Source organism: Varroa destructor, unplaced genomic scaffold (assembly GCF_002443255.2).
Source record: "Varroa destructor unplaced genomic scaffold, Vdes_3.0 BEIS01001089.1, whole genome shotgun sequence".
NCBI classification, from domain to species: domain Eukaryota; kingdom Metazoa; phylum Arthropoda; class Arachnida; order Mesostigmata; family Varroidae; genus Varroa; species Varroa destructor.
The window spans coordinates 247-18,648 of record NW_019212542.1 but is presented as its reverse complement, the minus strand read 5'-3'; the positions used below and the strand labels follow the sequence as shown (position 1 = coordinate 18,648).

The window sequence follows — 18,402 nt, the reverse complement described above, 5'->3', positions numbered from 1 at the left end:
CATTAGATTACGTACGACAGAGTGGTTAGGTCCCTTGGCGTCGATGCGGAAGATAGGTTGAATGGTAGGTACGATCCAAGAAACGTTACCCACGTCAGAGGAAGCCACAAATGTTCCTAATTTCTCGGCTCCGTCGAACTTCATTCCTATTCAAAAGCACAAACAATGATGGCTAACAACAGGCTACTATTCAATTCAGTGTCACGCAACTCACGAATTACAATAAAGAAATGATTGACTAATTGGTTCATTCAAACATATTTGCGATACCTTCTATTTATATCTTCATACATCGAAAGCAATCCCTTATATATAGCCATCCATATGTATTGAAGCCATAGAATAGTTTTCTTTTAGCCTGGAACACCACGACAGATGACTGTCTTTTGGCGTTTTATAAGTACTGAATGTATGAGGTACGATAAAATTCAATGTCATATACCGTACCGTCCATTTCACAATGCTGCTTGTAGAGTTGTGCCAGTGTTTCGTTGCTCTGGAGGGGAAGGTAGGTGCAGTGCAGGGGTGAAACCTTTGATTTAGTGGCGCTGACCAAAGCTCCAGCCTTTACGCAATCGTCCACTCGTGCTGCCAGCTCCTCTAGCTCAGCGATGCTTGGCGCCCGATACATTATAATAAGCGAGGCGTAATCGGGAACGATATTGGCCGCAGTTCCACCGCTCTTAATAGTTACTATTTACAGAGAGTTAAAATTACAGATATGTTCTACATTTAATAGGTCCTTAAGCACAATTCTTTACCAACATTGAATAGTGAGATTAAATATACGAGTAGATGATTACTATTATACGTTCAATTGACCCATGTATACTGAACACCCTTACCGTGAACTTTACAGTTAGGCTTCAAGTGCTGCCGCAACATCGACAATGCATTGTAGCAGCTTACAGCTCCATCAAGGGCGTTCCGGCCGTCCCACGGGTAGCCGGCGGCATGAGCAGCTTTGCCGTAGAACTCGGCTAACAGGACATTAACGCCGATAAATAGGGGAGTCGCCTCTGAAATCGAATTAAATCCACATCGTATGATTATCATGAATATATATAAGGATTGAATAATGAAATTTTTCTAGCCTCACGTTAAGCCTCATTAGCGGGACTGTGATCTTTCATAGTAGAAACTTGCTTACCATTGGCGGTGTTGGAAGGATGGACCATCATGGCTACGTCGATGTCCTTGAATGCCCCTCCATCGATAAGTTTTTGCTTACCACCGTTCGACTCTTCCGCAGGTGTTCCCAAAACGACAACCTGTTCAACACAGTTTCGGGCATTTCATCTACGTACAACTATTCTGAGCAACGTCAAAAGCTTTAAGGATACAATGTACTATAATAGATTGCTGCTATTCCTATGAGTATTAAACCAGTTCCAGTCGGAATATGTCGCTCAGTTATAGTTCAGATAGCTATGAAGCTGAAAAGTTATTTCACTTATACTTCACTACGCTACGCTGTGTTATTAGAACATCGAACGATGCAAGTTATGATTAATGTGTAATAAGGCTTTCGATGAACTAACTTCTTATATTGTTGCCTTTAATATTGATTGAAGATTATGACTTATGTACATCTGCTGGCGACTATATGCCGACAACAGCGAATGTGTTATAAATTGGATAAATGAACATAAACATACTCGAGAATTAATATGTAGCTCTGTTTTTAGCCCTCACCTTGCCTTTCACGTCAGGATTATTTTCAAGAAAGGCTTTGATACCTATGCCAGCGGCGTATCCCGCTTCTGCGATTAAATTGTGCCCACACGCGTGGCCCACATCTGGTAGAGCGTCATATTCGCACATCACGCATATAGTTGGTCCTCCTATATGAATCCATTAAAAACAATAGCGATATATCGATTGAACTAATTCATTGTCAGGTAGCATTCGAAAGACTTTAAATATATACGTTTATCACAACCTGGCATACGACTAGGTTGTGCTATCTCATACTCTACACATACGACGGCTTTTCTAGCTTGGCTGGAGCTAATGTTATAAAAATGCTCCAAGAATAATTGATCCAAGGTCCTATCAAAGATATCATTGTACAACAAACACCACCTCACTGCTACTCTTTTGGTTAATTATCGAGTCAGGCCCAGCCATTAAACTCGTGGGTAACGAAAAGCATAATAGATCACACAATTGCTTATATATAGTCCAAATATGATATTAATCAGGTTTATGAATCCTCTGTTCTCTGGATGGGCGAAGGTCGGAACTATGTAGTGTATAATCTCGTCCATCATGGCGCTTCTTTGATAGAAATCGAGGCCGCCCTCCGCCAATTTTCTATCCCATTTACGAGGATTTTTCAAAGTGCTGGAGTTGCCAATAGGTTGACGGAGGTCTTTAACAAACATTGGCGTGGCCGTCTTGAGGTAGACGAGCCTGTTATCGGTTGTCCTATCCCAAGGCTCTTCGAATGAAGTTTGTTTGGTTCAAATGGTCGAAACCGTTTCTGATTAAGCCCATCCCGTATGTGAGAACTTTCGCAACTTTGAGGTCGAAAAGTCGCAAAGCAGTTGAAATAAACGATCCGTGGATGAGAAAGAAGTATTGAGAAAAGCTCTTTTTTTTGTAATATGTTAGGGAAAAATCTTAGCCGTTATACAAGGTCAGTAATTCTAGATACGCGAATCAATTGACATATGTCAGCGGTCAGCTCGAGGGATACGAGGCGTGTCATGAAGCGGAACTCCGCCAAATCCCTGTTATGCTTTGTTAGATGGTCAGTTCCATTTTTGGGACAGCCCTGTTTCCCTAGAGTGTCACTACTATTAAGTTGAGCACCTTTGCGGGAACGCCAGCCTCTGTCAGCTTAAACCTAAACTCCTTAAAGCAGAATCAACGGCAGTTTCGAACCTCGCTTCGAAAACGTTACGTTAATGTAGAGCCCGGGCTACTTAAAATCTCTTTATATTGATATATATATATATATGAGAGTAGGATCTTGCACGCTGTTTCGGTGGAATGCTCCTTGCTGAATCAGCACTGATTCTTGAGTATCGCATTCTCCAGGAACAGTCTCCCTGCCAGCAAATACGAAAGAAGTTTTGTTTATAGCAGATCTCGGCCTAAGGCATCAGTTGGTTTGAATCGCGTTTGCCTTTTGTAATAACGGGAAGCGTTACCCTCAGCCAATGAGGAGGAAGCAGCTCGAAACGAAGACACTCATTCAGCAAAACAGCCCAGCGCTGCGCCAGCTTTCATGCGGCCTTAAGGTGTTCATTCTGAATTCTGCACAATCCCGCTGCTCTCTTTGAAGAAGGTTCCCTCTGAGGCACCCTGTTAGTAGCTAAGAACATTCGAATGAAATCGTTGATGGACGCTACTGAAGCAATGGGGCATAATACATGCCTGTGGTGGCCAAGTTATCTTTATAGCTGGCACTACGCCTCTCTTATGTGAATAGTCTTCAGCTGTTCCAGGTGTTTTTGCGCTGGGTGGCATGTCGCCGTAGATCATTTTACACCGCAGCCAACAGACCCGCTGATGGTTGTAGTATTGCCAGAAGCTTAAAGGTACCGTCGACACGGCCGCCGCGGTTGTAGTTGTAATCAAACCATCGCCGATATCTTTTAGGGCGGACCATACAGATCGAAAATCAAGATCCTAGCAAAATAGCGCAAACAGATAAACTTCAGTCGAGTTTGGCACTGAAAGAACTTCATCAATCCGTGCTAAAAGCATGTTACACTTGAGTACAGCTTATTAAACAGTAAAGGTTTATTCCTTTAAGAAAGCAGATCCTAACAGCGATATAATAATATAAACTAGCAATATACGCCGTATGCAAGAGTTTATGTGAAGTTCTCTGAGCACCTTTGCGGGTTGAATAGGTCGTGTACTCATGATCGTTTGGAGCAATACAGGCACATACCTTTTATGATGCAGGTGAGTTAACTATTTACATCAATCTTTCAATTCGCAGCCCACAAACATAAATTTGAGTGGCGTTCTTATATTGAGGTCGGCTTTCCAAACCTTTAGGGAATGTAACTTCTGAAAAGCTAAAGACGATTCTACATACCTGGCGTTCCCTCGTACGTCGCTCTGAATGCAGTGTCGCACTTGAGGTAATGGGCGATTACGTTGAATCCATTTTTTCTGAGCTTCTCAACGAGAAAGTCATGACATTTATGCTCTTCAAATGCCAGCTCGGGGTGAGTATGAATGAACGTTGATACGGCACGAAAGTCCGCTGCTTTCTCGGTGAATATCATATCAATCGATGCATAATTTGCAGCCATCTTGGTCTACACACAGTGACAGAGCTCTCTTGGGAGTTCTACGACGCAGTTTTGTTACGATTGGCCAGCGATTGTAAAAAAGATCGACGTAAAGCATTTATATTACAAAAAGACGACACATAATTTTTGGGAGACACGTGGAGTTCTGTAGATTACAGTGGCTTGCTGAGTCGTTTGTTGACTCTGCCTTATAGAAGAGCAAAGACCGTATAGGAAGACAGCATTAATATATATGTATATATATATATATATATGTTATATATACATATACATGTACATATATCTAAAAAAATACACCATACGTAATAGACCCTAATACTTTGTTTACAGAATATTTCCTTCAGAAGTGACCCCTTAGGCTGTGATACAGTACTCAAGAAGCGTCTTCTCGGATCCGACTTATGTCAGGTGTCATATATTAAATCCGTTAACTTCAGTAGTAAAGCGTTTTTCTGTATCAAAAACGTACAGCCGTATTGCGTGTGTGTGTGAATCATGTCAGATGTGAAGCGTAGACAGTCATAGATCACTAACCGTAAGTGAATAAACACAATGCGTATAGTTAATTTATGAATGTGATTCTGTTAATACGTAAGTCTTTATCGAAACGAGAGGAGAGCGACGGCGTAACTGAGCGAATAATGACCGTCAATGCAGTGGCAGTATTCCGAGTTGGCAATGTGCACGGTATATCTGTACTCCTTAGGAATGTTCATCCGTTCTTAAGGATTTCCAGGATTGAAGCACTTATCACAAAATACCTGGAATCAGAATAAATTAAGTCAATCGCCCCAAGAAACGAGTGGCTGGGCAAGGCATCAGCAAGTGAGAACCAACCGGAGTAGTGGAACTGCTTTTCAGAAGGTGGCCAAAACGATTCAGGGCTCTTGTGCACATTTTAGGAAAGGTTAATTCCTGTGAAAATAGACCGATGTGTAGGTTAGCCTGATTTTAAGGCTGGGAAGTCGGGTACTTGTCTTCTTAAGAAGTGTTGAAAAGACACGTTGACAAAATCCTGAAGTATATCATTATCATAAAACTTGAACACAAAATTGGAATAATAATGCGCTGTCCGATTACTAATAGGATTTTCGTAAGGATAAATAATTCTCACAACCATTAACAGAGAGTTTGATAGTGCGTGTAAGGAAAACACCTAACTACGTTATTTCAATATTGCTGGATGTTGAATGAATAAGGGAATTATTATAAAATCTCTGGAAAATAGATATCTCGTATTTTTTTCTTTATGTTTCGATTTTTACGTCCGGTATCATTAGACATTTCATCAGGCAAGTTAAAAGGCAAATACGCTACTTACCAAGCGTTCACAAAGACTATTTGCCATATCCTAAAAGAACAACATTTTCTCATTTGGAGGACAGAAGTTTTTAGGTTGGGTGCTAAAGAAAAACTTTAGAGCGGAAGTTCTACAAAGTTTGGATCTAGAATCAACCTTGTGGAATCTTGTCTATCATGAGGTGCCAAGCATACCATATTTGCCATTAGCTACATCGATTTGGTACCCATTATAACAACGCAGACTGAGGAACTGGACGACAAAACGAATCAGGCTTTCGTCTTCACGGTTCACTGGACAAAAAATCGCTTTTTTCAAGTGGCGTCTGTAAAAAGCTGACCATTCTACTTAACAGATAAAGGAAAACTTGTAGGATTCGAGCTAAAGGTATGGGGAAATTTAACGCAGATAGACAAATAATACCTAGATGCGAAGCAAACAGGAGCAGAACATATGCAATATGCAGTAGAAAAGACGCTGCATGGTTCACTTAACTTGGCCAAATTTATGTCCAGAATTAGACGCTCTTTGAAAGATACGACGCGCCTCGTAGCGTCGGTAGCAGAAGCGGTAACGTTATGTGCTGTGTGTTGGACAAACAACCAAGTAGAGAGACGGCACAAAGGGTAGTAAGAGAGAGAGAGTGGCGAGGGTATACAGGACTGTTTCTACCAAAACGATTGTGGCATTGGCTATAGCTTGGGGTTTTATGGCGAAAGAAAAGATAGAGACAAAAATTAGACCTAGAGTTAGCAAAGATAAGGAGAACCAGAGCACGAAAACGGCAAAAATAATGGTCACCCGGAAACTAGGCAAGGCTCCTTACCCCGGCTTTGCAGGCCAATAACAATGGCGAGCTTATCTATTGCACAAGTATTGACCAGACAAATGATAAAGATCGGAAGAGGGCAGCACGCTATATATGTGCTCTGCATGTCAGATAAAACAGAGAAAAAATATATTGCCTTCAAATCTGAAGCCCTGCAAAACGACAGAAGAGATAGGATTACGATTCCCATTAAGGTTGTCAACCATATGTTGGCGTCAGCAGAGAGGCGAACTAAAGAAATAATCTTTTCCAGAAAAATCATCTGCAAAGAAGAGGGATTCAAAAATGAGAGAATAAGAAGATCGGAAGAAGGGCGCCAGCAGCCAGCAAATAACTTATACAATAAATGAACACTCCTAACTTAAAAGAATTAATTTATGCTCCCTTCCTTCGAGAAGTACTAAGATAGAAGCTGCAAAAAGTGATGAGGGAGTGCTTTAGTGCATGTTATTGGGCTCCAGACTTCGTTACCTTTAGTTTAGTTGAGAGCTGAGTCACTTCTGTTTGGGAGGGAGATCCACAGCTCCAATAAATGGACTGTTAAGGAAATAGCTGGAAGTGCCCGATCGAACATAAATGTATTAGACAATTCCTCTTGAAGAGGGAGTTTTGAAAAATGATGACTCCACTGTTCTCTATTCACTCCAATAGAGTTATTATTTAAATCTAGTTCACCAATGCATTAGTAAATAGGAACGTACGAGTGTGTGATTTAATTTCTTACAATTGATTTGTCTAGCATCGCAGCAATTGAAGTTTCTAACGTGCAATTAAGGTACCTCCTATTAAGATTTGCTAATATAATAGTAATTCATGTATATATATTAAGAATACGAAAGCCCTACCCGTTTGTTTTGAACCTGACTCAAACCTGAACTATAAACAATCATGTTATTGTATACACGGATCACACTAAACTAATGGAGACCAGTCGACAATGCGGGTTACTGTACGTACTGAGGAGGGAAGTCCGATTTTCATGCATTACTAGGGATTGTTATCGATTTACGTTAGCAGACGTAAAAGCGAAACTATCGGTTTGAACTTCTTGAAGTGATGATGAACCTTTTTTTTTCGTATATCCGCTGCATCAAAAAACGAAGTGTAGCCTTTTTTTAAGCGAATTTAATTTTGCCTTCAGTTTGCGCGTGACTGTACCGTAAGAAAGTTAAACCTCCTTAAACTGTCACAGTAAAAGAAATACCGTTACTGCAATGCACTGGCATAGGTTGACTTAGACATGGCAGTACCAGGAGGTAGTAAACTAGAAGACTTAATTTACAGACATTATAGACTCAACCAATAGGTACTGACCACAGACGTCACCTAAGCTCCTTACGGCAAACGGTTGTTTTGTATCATCCTTGCACCTGCGTGAGATCGTTAATCTAATGGGGTCAAAAATAAGATAATAGCATAGACACGCAAGCCGCTGCTCTGTTGGACGCAGTTGTTGGGGCAAAGGACAGCAGAAAAGCCTTACAGGTGTGTATAGCTCCGAAGTTTGTCGAAGAACACTTATTTGGAATTCTACGCCTGGTGGAGACGCTGTTAATATGAGAAGCTCTGCTTGGGAAGATTCTAAACCGGATTCTATGAGGGATAATGCCAAAATCCATGCGCCCTTGGGGCATTGCGATCCGTATAACAGGTTAGGAGTGTGAGTTAATGGTGACGATATGATGATACTTACTCAGTACGGTCTTCCTGAACTAAGAAACACTTTCTGTCAAGCGCGGTGGCCAAAATGGCCAGGCGGTTTTGGGTTTCCCGATGGTCTTTTACAAAATATACCGATAAGACAATAAATAATTGGGCACGGAACATTTACTAGAAAGTGTATTGCACAATAGAGGGTTGAAAGCGAGCGGAGAAATCAGATGGCAAAGAAATAATGTAGCTATGACTTGTTTGAATGCGCTTGCTACTTATGTTGAAGTATTAATATTTTCTCCGGAGGTTAAATAGCTGTAGAATAAATAATAATATTATATATATACGGAAAAATGTAAGCGTTCTCGTATTGAAGCCGCACGTTTAATCTTCAGCTATGATATAGCAGAAGCAAGATAGAGAGATTGTTTACAGATAACTCCATTCTGGCTTGTAAAACAATTGTTAACAAAAAGGCATAGTAGTATAAAGTTCGTATTACAAGAATCTGGGTAAACAGAATGCACTATTTTAGAAAAACTCACCAAAGAACCTGTGAGACGTTGTTGAAAGAAACTAGTCGTAACTAATGTTCTCAATCGCGCACCAAGTTATTTTTGCTGGGTAGATTCAATATACTAGATTACATTTTTAATTATGTTCACTGAAAAACTATATCAAAGACGAGCAGTAATTAAGACATGAGTACATGATACCCTTTTCCGCTGTGCGGGCAACTCAAGTTGCCACCCACCAGAATTTAAAGACGACAACCGGCAAAGATTTCCGAGATAGAATATGTAACACCTGTGCAGATATTCGATGATCTTCGTTGCTCAGGTAGATAGAAAGTGGAAGTAGTGTCTGGTTAGCAGAACTGACTGGCACTATTCGAGCCGTAGGTACCAGCTGACACACGCGTGAGAACAGAATCGGCTCTTCTTCTTGTGAGAGAAGGAAGCCCTAATGCCTAAACTGCCATTGTCCGAACATAATGGATGGATACTTTGACAAAACAGGTTAAAATGTTTTTCTCAGGGGGTTTGAACGATCTTTTTTTTGGCTGGAACAAGCGGACCATAGTATCTATTCAGGCTATTCAAGCAGTTACTCAGCGATTAAACCGAACAACGAAACGAACTCAATAAGATACTCGAAGACGTATGCTCGATTGCTTAATCTACCTCCACGAAATCCCTCGTATATCTTTTTTCCTGTAATTTATAGTTTCTCGTTCACTGTATAGCTAAATATGACAATTTCCGAACCTAAAATAATGTAAATGTTAACCATCCAATTAAACATTGCTAACAACAGTTTAGACGCTGGCCACCTTTTTTTCCCGTTAGATCATCGTTAAGTTTTGTCAATGTAAACAAGGTAAAAACACGATAATTTTTATGGCTTTTTTACTTAATGTTAGGCAGTTAACTACCACTAGTAGCCACGTGGTCCGTATATCTATTTCCAACAAGGCTACCTTGAATAGATGCTATTGAGGAACTTGCGTAGGCGTCAGTTGCATTTTGTGAAAGCCATCCCGTCAGACATCGGTTCGCTTATCTGCGCTCATCTATAATCGTCCCTATTTCGAGCTTTGCTGCTCTAGTACTTAATCGAAAAGCTAACGCTTTGTAGACCCTATAGGCATAGGTCTCAACAACTGAATTGCATCGGTGCCCGTATTTCCATGCTGTATCCCGTATATGAATCTATATTATACAAACACATTGTACCTACCTTGAAATCGACGCTGGTTTATTAGGCAGAGGACGCACGTACCTATTAATCGTTGTGAGCACAGCGAGCCCAACACCTGCTTTAGGATCAAGTCAACTATAATGGCGATGAAAAAAAACGAGAGGAAAATTGCGTGCTCTCAACAAACGAGCGCCGCTTCTTTTGACACCGGTAAACGCAGAAGAACTGCCAGTGGCGATGGCCTCAGGCATTGGCATCCAAAGGAAAACCCTTTGCCCTTTCTCAGTTAACGCGCTTACACCACTACTATATCAACATAATAAAATGGCTGTTAGTAGACGGGAGCAGCCAGTACGCCCGAACTCTGCTATAGAGACAGCCTGATAGATAAAACTTTGCAGGTGAGAGGTATCCAGCATGCTTGATCATATCATAGCTGCCGCGCGAGTATCTTAAGTGGATGACGCTCCCTTTGGCCGACGCACATGGCTGTATGCGCTTTTATGTGAGTAGCTCTAAAGCTCACACGCATCGGTCCTGAGTACTTCAGAATCTGAATAAGAGATTTATCAAATTTCATAGTAGGCTTATACGAAACTCTACTACTATTAAAGGAATAATAATGGAAAAAAATATGTATATATATATATAGTCGGACATGGTGCGATTAACCTAGCTTAGTTCACGATGATTATTATTAAATTTAATTTAAAAATAGTATTATTAAATATAATAGCGGGCTTTTAGAAACTTGTGCAAGTGCCGAGCGACATTACATACTTGCCTTATAAATCTATGAGGTCGCGGGAGGCATTCATAGACTGGACAGCTCATTCATAGAGAAGCACGTTTTTATCCCACACGGTTTCTATATCATACATATGCGAAAATTATGTACAAATCATATTCGTGGAAAAACTGGCAGACCATTTATTAGAATTATAAGATAGAGCTTCCACGTCATTTATGAAGGAACAATTGTTTGCGCCCACCGACAAATGTGATAGACAACTATTTACGATGAAAGATGATAGAATAGTGCTCTTTGGGTACGTATTTTAAGAATTTTTTTCTTTGTAATCTTGGTGGATCTACAACAATTTTTTTTTTTTCGATAAGACAGGATTCCATCAATTTTGTCATGTCGAGAAACAGCTTGTCATCAGTAACATAAATTTAATGCATCTTTGATAAACACGGATGATGATCTAGCTAAGCACATGGTTTACACAAACGTAATAAAAAAGCACGTGTATTTACTTATAAATATATACACTCAATAATACATTTAATTTGGTCCTGCCGATTTTGACTTACTAAATATAGGCTGCAGGGTTTATTTTGAGATTCAACACCCGAGACACAACAATTCGACGTGCAACGAATTGCTTTTTAAAAAAATTTAATTGATGGCTACGAATCAGTTTTCGATAGAAAACTTCCTAAAAGCCTCTTTTAGAGAACAGCTCTCAGTTGTTTATCGGATAATAGACGCGGCTTATTTATAATAAAATGACACATCTTGCTCGCTACCGTGTATCTACCCGTACTGCTACGGAGTAATAGCCTGAAACCTTCTTTGTTTTTTCGATCACCAGGAATACATAGAAAGACAGAGTCGACAAGACCAAAGAAACATTGTTGTATATCGTCTGTTTAGAGGTAGTCTGTACTCTAGTTAACCACATGCCTACGTTAACCATAATGAGCATAGCACATGAAACACATACTAACTAAACTGACGAGGTCGCCTCAGCCGTACCCCAACTACTTTTTAGGCCATTAGTGTAAGAGATCAGAAATAGTGACAAATGTTCCATTACTTTGACCTTACGATCAGCTTCCGCCATCCACAACAATTTCCAGTTTTCCAGTTTCTGCCCTATTGTTTTCCGAGATTTGGCAGTCAATTTGAATTTTTGCTTATTTACTCGAACACGGCGAATTAAACCAGTTTTTCTTGAAACAACTGGCGCTGTAGGGAGATGTGCCGCAAGCTGATATGACGATGGGTAAGCGCTGTATATAGCGTACTGAGAACAACAGTGGTCTTCCACCTTTTCCTTCTACGGGCATTCTCATTCAATAGATAGATGCTTTTTGTATTCTTTGTGAGCTATAGTAACATGTACAAAAAAGTGAAATCAAACAAATATTTGTTTATAATATTCGTTTAAATCAATACGATCGGTCGATAAGGACAGAGTTATGTACAGGCAGGGCCATCAAGTTGTTACTAACATTATTTTTACTGTCGTTTTTTTTATGCAAAGTATTAAAAACTAGTTTTGTAGAACTGGAAAACGCGTACGATATGACATGGTCGTTGTTTCACCCAATTACCATCTACAGTCTGTCTGTTTATGTTTACATTAGGCGTAGCCACGGTGGCGAAGGCGAATAATACGAGTACGAAGCCCGCAATCTGCTTATGATCACAATTTAAATATACCGTCTTTTCTTCGGTCCAGTCAGTTGGTTATATCTTGAAATACTTCATCAACCGAATCGACATGAGAGCAATCTTTTCTGATATTTCTCTTTTTAACGTCGTTTTACGTTGTCTGTGTTTTTGTCGTTACATGTTGTTCGAATCTTGTTGTCCAGCTACTGTGTTGTTGTTCCTTCTTTGACGTATGCGGCCTGCCTTTTGCATTGATCGTGTCCCGTTCCATCTTCGCGATCTGCGGTCGCCTACACAGGCAGACAGTTCATTTAACTGATTCACTCTCAGAACTCGGGTTTTTTCCCTGAGAGTTCTTCAATTTCCTGTGAATTTGCAGAGTACGAGGTCACTTATTTTACGTCACACTTTACGTATTTTAGGTCTCTTTTTTGTATCTACGTTAGCTATGTTTGCCAACCTTTTTGAATTTTTAAGCAACTTTCTTGCTCAAAAAATGCCGCTGGGTACTCCTGATCCATTACATTAGATAATTTTATTGATCGTATTCGTCGATTTGGAATTCGATTAATTTTTGTATTACCCCCATGAATTTTGCAATGAAGAGAAGAAAACAATTTCAAGAAGATCCGGTGGCCGAAGAGGTAGAAGGCGTAGATGTGTACGACATATACGTTTCGTACGTCAACATTACGTGTGTCGTGAGCGTCACATCACAACCGCCACCATTTCGCCATAGCCGGTCATGATTGCCATTAACAAGCGTCCGCCAAGCAGCATCGACAAAAGACAGACAGACAGACAAACAGATATAGCAGGAAAATAGATAATAAGCAGTAAATAACAGCCACCTAATAGAATAGTTCAATGCGCGGACAACCAAATGCATCCGCTTCAACCAGAGGTAGATGAATTCGCATAAGGCTAGGAAGAAAACACGCGTGAGTCCTCGTTCATTGGCATTGATTCCGTGTAACAGTGCTTACAGCTCTGAGTGATATTATGCGTGATAGAACAGAGTTGAAAATACACCCTATATTTAGATCTGTCAGACAAATAGGTTAAAGTACATGCGTTAGTTACATTTCCGGAAGTATGAGCACTGTAGCATTAGCGAAGATATACTGCAACATTTTTACCTTTATAAGGAAGTTCTCAAGCTTCTCGTAAGCTTCTTCGAAGTTGTCATTGACAATAACAAGATCGAAATTGCCTGGTTCCTCTCCGTATTGCAACTCAAGCGCAGCTCGACTAAGGCGTTTTTTTAAAGTTTCTTCCGTCTCTGTACCACGATTTCTTAGTCGCTCTTCGAGAATCTGAATTTGTTCAATGGCAATAAATGGATTAATAGATCATATCCCCTTTATCTGTATATAATTTTTTAGCCCTAACGAGGCCACCATACGGTCCTTAGTAATACTATAGACCTGTACACAATTACATGATCGTAAATAAAAAAATACCTTACATACCTTGCTTAGAGCCAAATCAAACGCAAACAAATGAGAACGAAGCTGTTCTCAGAACCTTTAATGCTTTCTTAAACTTGAACCTGCCCATACCTGAAGGGAAGGTGGCTTAATGAAGACGCATCGCGGGTTGAAGTTGGTGTTCTTTATGCTTTTCACCCCCTCGATCTCGATGTCGAGGACACAGATGCGTCCTTCTTTAATTACGTCTTCTACGGCACGTTTACTTGTGCCATACATATTTCCAGAGAATTTAGTGTGCTCGATGAATTCGCCTCGAGCAATTGCTTTATCCATTTCCTCGGATGTTACGAAGTGATACTCCTTTCCATTTGTTTCGCCAGGACGAGGCTTACGGGTTGTATCTAAGCAAACGTAGTAGTTAACATAATTAAGTGAAAAATAGATCTGTAACAGTTTCTATAGATATATCTGTGAGTTCCATAATACTACCTCTTTCCCAATAAGTGCCTAGTTTCTACTGAACACACGGAAGTATTAATACCGTAAAGGACACTTACGAGAAACGCTGACTTGAAACCATTTCTCATGTTCGTTAATCAACCGCTTCAGAAGCGTCGACTTGCCGCTTCCCGATGGTCCACAGAAAACGAGCGGACGAAACGTCGACATCTGCACCACAGAAAGGCTTCCTAAAATCATTTATTAGATGGTGCAAAACATTCGAGAATGTTAATTATCCCACTAATTATAGGTTTGCAATAAGAACTGTGCAAAGATCCTTGTTTTTTTTTCAGAGATGTCACCACAAACAACAGTAACACCATTTAGACAAGTATCCGTACACGGTACAGAACGCAATTACACGACATACATTTTACGAAAACCAACCTGAACTTTCATTATTAGACTCGTTCACATTAGAAGTCGAGGAAACAGTTAACTTCACGAATAAACAGCGTTTTCTAAACTTATCCGAAGACGTACGGGTTAATAACCTAAAAATATTCCTTTCCAAAACATATGATACACTCAGGGCGAAAGCCATGCCTTGACCAAATTCTATTAAATCCCCTCTTGAACCTCCGGGAGTTTCCAATTTGAGATATTCGAAGTATCAGTCATATGCACGAATCCATATTCAGCGATTTTTTTGCTCTATACAAAACGTCCAGATTTGCACCACTGATGGCTGCTTACAGTATTATCGAATACAACGTAACTTTACAATAGCTATATTGCCTTCACTCGTTTACGTGTTACCCTTCTCAGCCGCTAACTGAATTAACAGACTCATATCCTCAGTAAATGGTGCTTTAACGGAAAAACCCGCTACAGTGGCGACATCTCTGGTTACCAAGTTCTGTCATGCTTGAACACGAGTAATAAGCGCATGTGCGGTCCCCTTTCTATAAGCCCTCTGCCACTTGTTATTCATGATCATCTCGGTGCCCGGCGAACGTTACCCTCGAGAGAGGATTGCTCTGCCATAAGCAGAGAGGGCAAAGACAATGTCAACATACCTCATTAAACGGGAAACAGCGGTACTGGCACGATACGTTACTGGCCGAGCACCGTCAATACTGTTGGCGATTCTTCATAGGCGTCTGTCGTTTCGGCTATCCCGCTGTTCGCAGCGCAATCTAGTATCTTGTCGAAACAAAACAAAGAAACAAACCTACCCTTCTTTCCTAATTAAATCTATGGTATGTCAATAGTGATGCGGGGCAACCTGGACAGTAGCAAATATTCAATGGCTCAATCGCCGTCAAGAACTTGAGTAATCCAAGGACTCATCCCATTTCATAACAGTGAGACCGTATACAGGACAGCATTTAACCATCGTAGCAAACACAGGCATGTGATACCTGTATAATGAAGACTGAAAGAAGTTCGAACAGCTGATCGAGACAACCCGCTTAGCGCTTCTCTCAAATATTGATCTGCTGGTTACTCACGGCCCTCGAAGTATTCTAAGTGCTACCTCTCTTCGTCACACCTCTTATCAACGAAGTGCTGCCATTATTCGCTCATTGTTGAGCACAACAACTTAACAAACAGTCACTTTTCAGTCACAGACCAACTCTCACACAACCAAGAATCGCGGTGCGTAACACTTCAAAGAACACGGAAATGACTTCAGAGTAACACTGCTTCGTTAGTCTGTAACTGTTGCAGCCATAGATGTGTTTGCTGCCTGAATCGTTGTTGTTCTTGTCATTGTTTTTGCTAGGTTTGCGGTATTGTTTTTTTATCTGTAGAAACGTGTAGTACTGTGTGTATGGTTGCTTACGGCTAGAACAACTGTTACTATTACAACCTGGCGAAAGTGGGCAGGCGGACACGAACGACTGAAGTAGCAGCAAACCACCGCTTCTCAACTTCGAACTGCTAAAATTATTTGTGCTGCCAAAAGCAAAGAACTTCAGCGAAGAGAACTTAAGTCTTCTAGTCCGAGCACCGTCGCTGACCTCGTCAGCTTACACAGATGAACTGGCGCGGAAACGAGTAAACTGAACGGTGGATTTTCCAGTTTTCGATTAGTCGGACAAAACCGATTAGCACGCCAATTGGTGTCGGCCACAAAAATGCTATGGTTTTGCTGTAGCCGTAACAGCCTGGTTGCAGATAGGGGGCGCTGCCTACACAAACTGGCTAGAAAACCCCAATGACGCGAAAATAGACACGGACCTGGGTCTGATTGCTTTCAGCAGCAGAGCGCTCACGTGTTGTGCGAGCGATAAAACGAAGTCGTCGTAGCTTACACCTTATAGACGATTGCTAATGCTCGTGGAAGTTAGGTGAGTTAGACGATATCAAACAAGTTGAAAAATAGCTGCAAAGCTATAAATGGTAGATGATAGAATACATGCGCCCATTGGCAGCATATCGATTACATTTGAATGTAGCAAGTAGATAAGGCGTTTTGCTGAATATGAAGATGCTATTCTTGTAACCAGAGCAAATGTAATTTATTTGTTTGATGTAATAAGACGTTTTGGCAAGATGTGTCAAGTTCTATCAGGTTCGCTAACGGAACGTGTTTTAGGTAAGACATTTAACTTAATATCGTTTCTCGCATAACTGGTCATATTTGTCAACTGGATAATTTCCTAATATACTGCATCGGGAGGAACTACCAGCCGCTTGCAGCGGTGCCTAGTGGTAGCGCATAGACATAACAGTTCGAAATCCATTTAGATTTGATAATCGTGACAAGCTTATGAATGCCGAACAACGTGAGTTATTCACCGATAATTATGTTGTACCATTGGCTCCTTATAGAAGGCATTCAGTGAAAGGCTCGAAATGTGTCTCAAGTACATCGGTTTAAGAAAACTGAATGCAAGATGCTAAAACAACGTGTTAAATAATAATAATAATAATATTATTATTAAATATTCGTGGAGTTCAATGAAAACCATGTTGCTCTGAAAAAGTATAAAAAAAATATCTTGATATTAACGTTCGTGCCAAACAGGCACCATCGTTTCAAGTATGTTTCGCATATATTCGCGTACGCAATCTATCTTATATATTTGTTGGGGAGCATTAAGCTAACTGCCGCGAATTTGATTTGTTAATGGGGAATTGGCGGCAAAATGTTAAAGCAACGATTCCAATCCCATTTCTGCTGTTATCTTCGGTTTCACTTATGCGACTTGAGAATTTACTACTGTAACTGTCGCTATCGGTCTGGCGTTTCGAAGACGAGCAGTTTCGAGTACAATGATCTGACTGCCTTCCCTCCAAAACAGAACTTTGCTTCTGATCTCCTAGCGTCCTAAAATCCTTCTTCCTCCCCTTCCTATTTGTTGCTCAAGTGCCTGGCGGACAGACATTTCTGCTCCGATGACGTCTGAATGACTGAGCCAGTGGATAGGAAGTTGTTAAAATGACAGGAACATTATCATCTGCCCAATCGTTGACCTCCCGATTAGCTTCCATTGGAGAAACGGCGATGTGACTCACACGCTTCTTAAGCTTCATTACGGCCATCATACTGCCGTAGACCGTGTATATGTAGGCAAGGACAAATGCATAGACTTAATACTCAACTGAAAATTGGAAGTTTTACTTGTTCAACTAGCGATTCACTCACCATTGATGACTCGCATGGTGAATGGCTTAGGTATAAACCGTCGCTTCGGAACGTAGCAGGTGTTGGCACAACACGCTGGCTCAACTAAACCAGTTCGAACACACAAAATCGACGGCGATGATAATACAGCAATCGGTAGCACTACCGTTGCTGCTACCGCACGAGAATCAGAGTTTGGCCACACACGAAACGGTAGCTTCGGACGTTATTGCTTACGTAGAAACGGCGGAAATTGTATTGTGCGTTCCTCTTTAGATGAACGTGCTGCAACCACGTCGCCAGGCAGGTAACTGCGAGCTCAGGAAGGTAGGGTTGTAATTAAATATGCGCCTGCAGCAGACAAACTACTGACGTGTGTCTGATGTTCGTGCCAACGCAAATCTCAGCTCGACGCTCTCCTCGAGAGGCCGAAGTGGAACTGTGATGGCCGACAGGATACGCGGCTGTGCTAATAGGCGTCGAGACAGAAACAACCCTCTCTGGTCCTCCTCCCTTTTACTAAATGTAGACCACGTGGTAAGAAGCGAGAGGAGCTCATGCTGCATTGGACCGACCTAGCGCTGCCGATGACGGCAGACACAAGCATATTGCCGCCGTATCGATATCAGTAGCAGAGGCGGCGGTAGTGAAAAACTGCTTTTACCGTCTTCTACACAGCTACCGGACAAAAGAACATCCATAGACAGTACTCAGCCCGCTGTGCTGC

At 41.0% G+C, this 18,402-nt stretch overlaps 2 protein-coding genes across 8 annotated transcripts; both read right to left on the bottom strand.

Moving 5' to 3' along the window:
• Positions 1-6: 6 nt before the first annotated feature.
• LOC111255209 (xaa-Arg dipeptidase-like) lies at positions 7-4,836 on the bottom strand (the record flags this gene model as incomplete). Its single annotated transcript, XM_086976492.1, has 7 exons — positions 4,812-4,836; positions 4,058-4,315; positions 1,696-1,844; positions 1,151-1,271; positions 846-1,019; positions 448-693; positions 7-146 (listed from the first exon to the last, which is right to left on the bottom strand). Coding segments are annotated over exons 2-7 (1,050 nt in total), but the record flags the coding sequence as incomplete, so codon positions are not given.
• Positions 4,837-10,666: 5,830 nt separating this feature from the next.
• LOC111255208 (guanylate kinase) lies at positions 10,667-18,134 on the bottom strand. 7 transcript variants are annotated; one of them, XM_086976493.1, is made up of 5 exons: positions 17,697-18,128; positions 14,155-14,286; positions 13,727-13,998; positions 13,304-13,480; positions 10,667-12,529 (listed from the first exon to the last, which is right to left on the bottom strand). In XM_086976493.1, the coding sequence occupies exons 1-5, from the start codon at positions 17,710-17,712 to the stop codon at positions 12,491-12,493; spliced, it is 636 nt and encodes a 211-aa protein (XP_086832619.1). In that variant the 5' UTR covers positions 17,713-18,128; the 3' UTR covers positions 10,667-12,490. The 7 variants fall into 7 exon arrangements, with proteins under 7 accessions (XP_086832619.1, XP_022672651.1, XP_022672652.1 ...); XM_022816916.2 differs by lacking the exon at positions 17,697-18,128 and adding an exon at positions 14,486-15,039 and having other exon boundaries at positions 10,667-12,519; XM_022816917.2 differs by lacking the exon at positions 17,697-18,128 and adding an exon at positions 14,486-15,022.
• Positions 18,135-18,402: the final 268 nt, after the last annotated feature.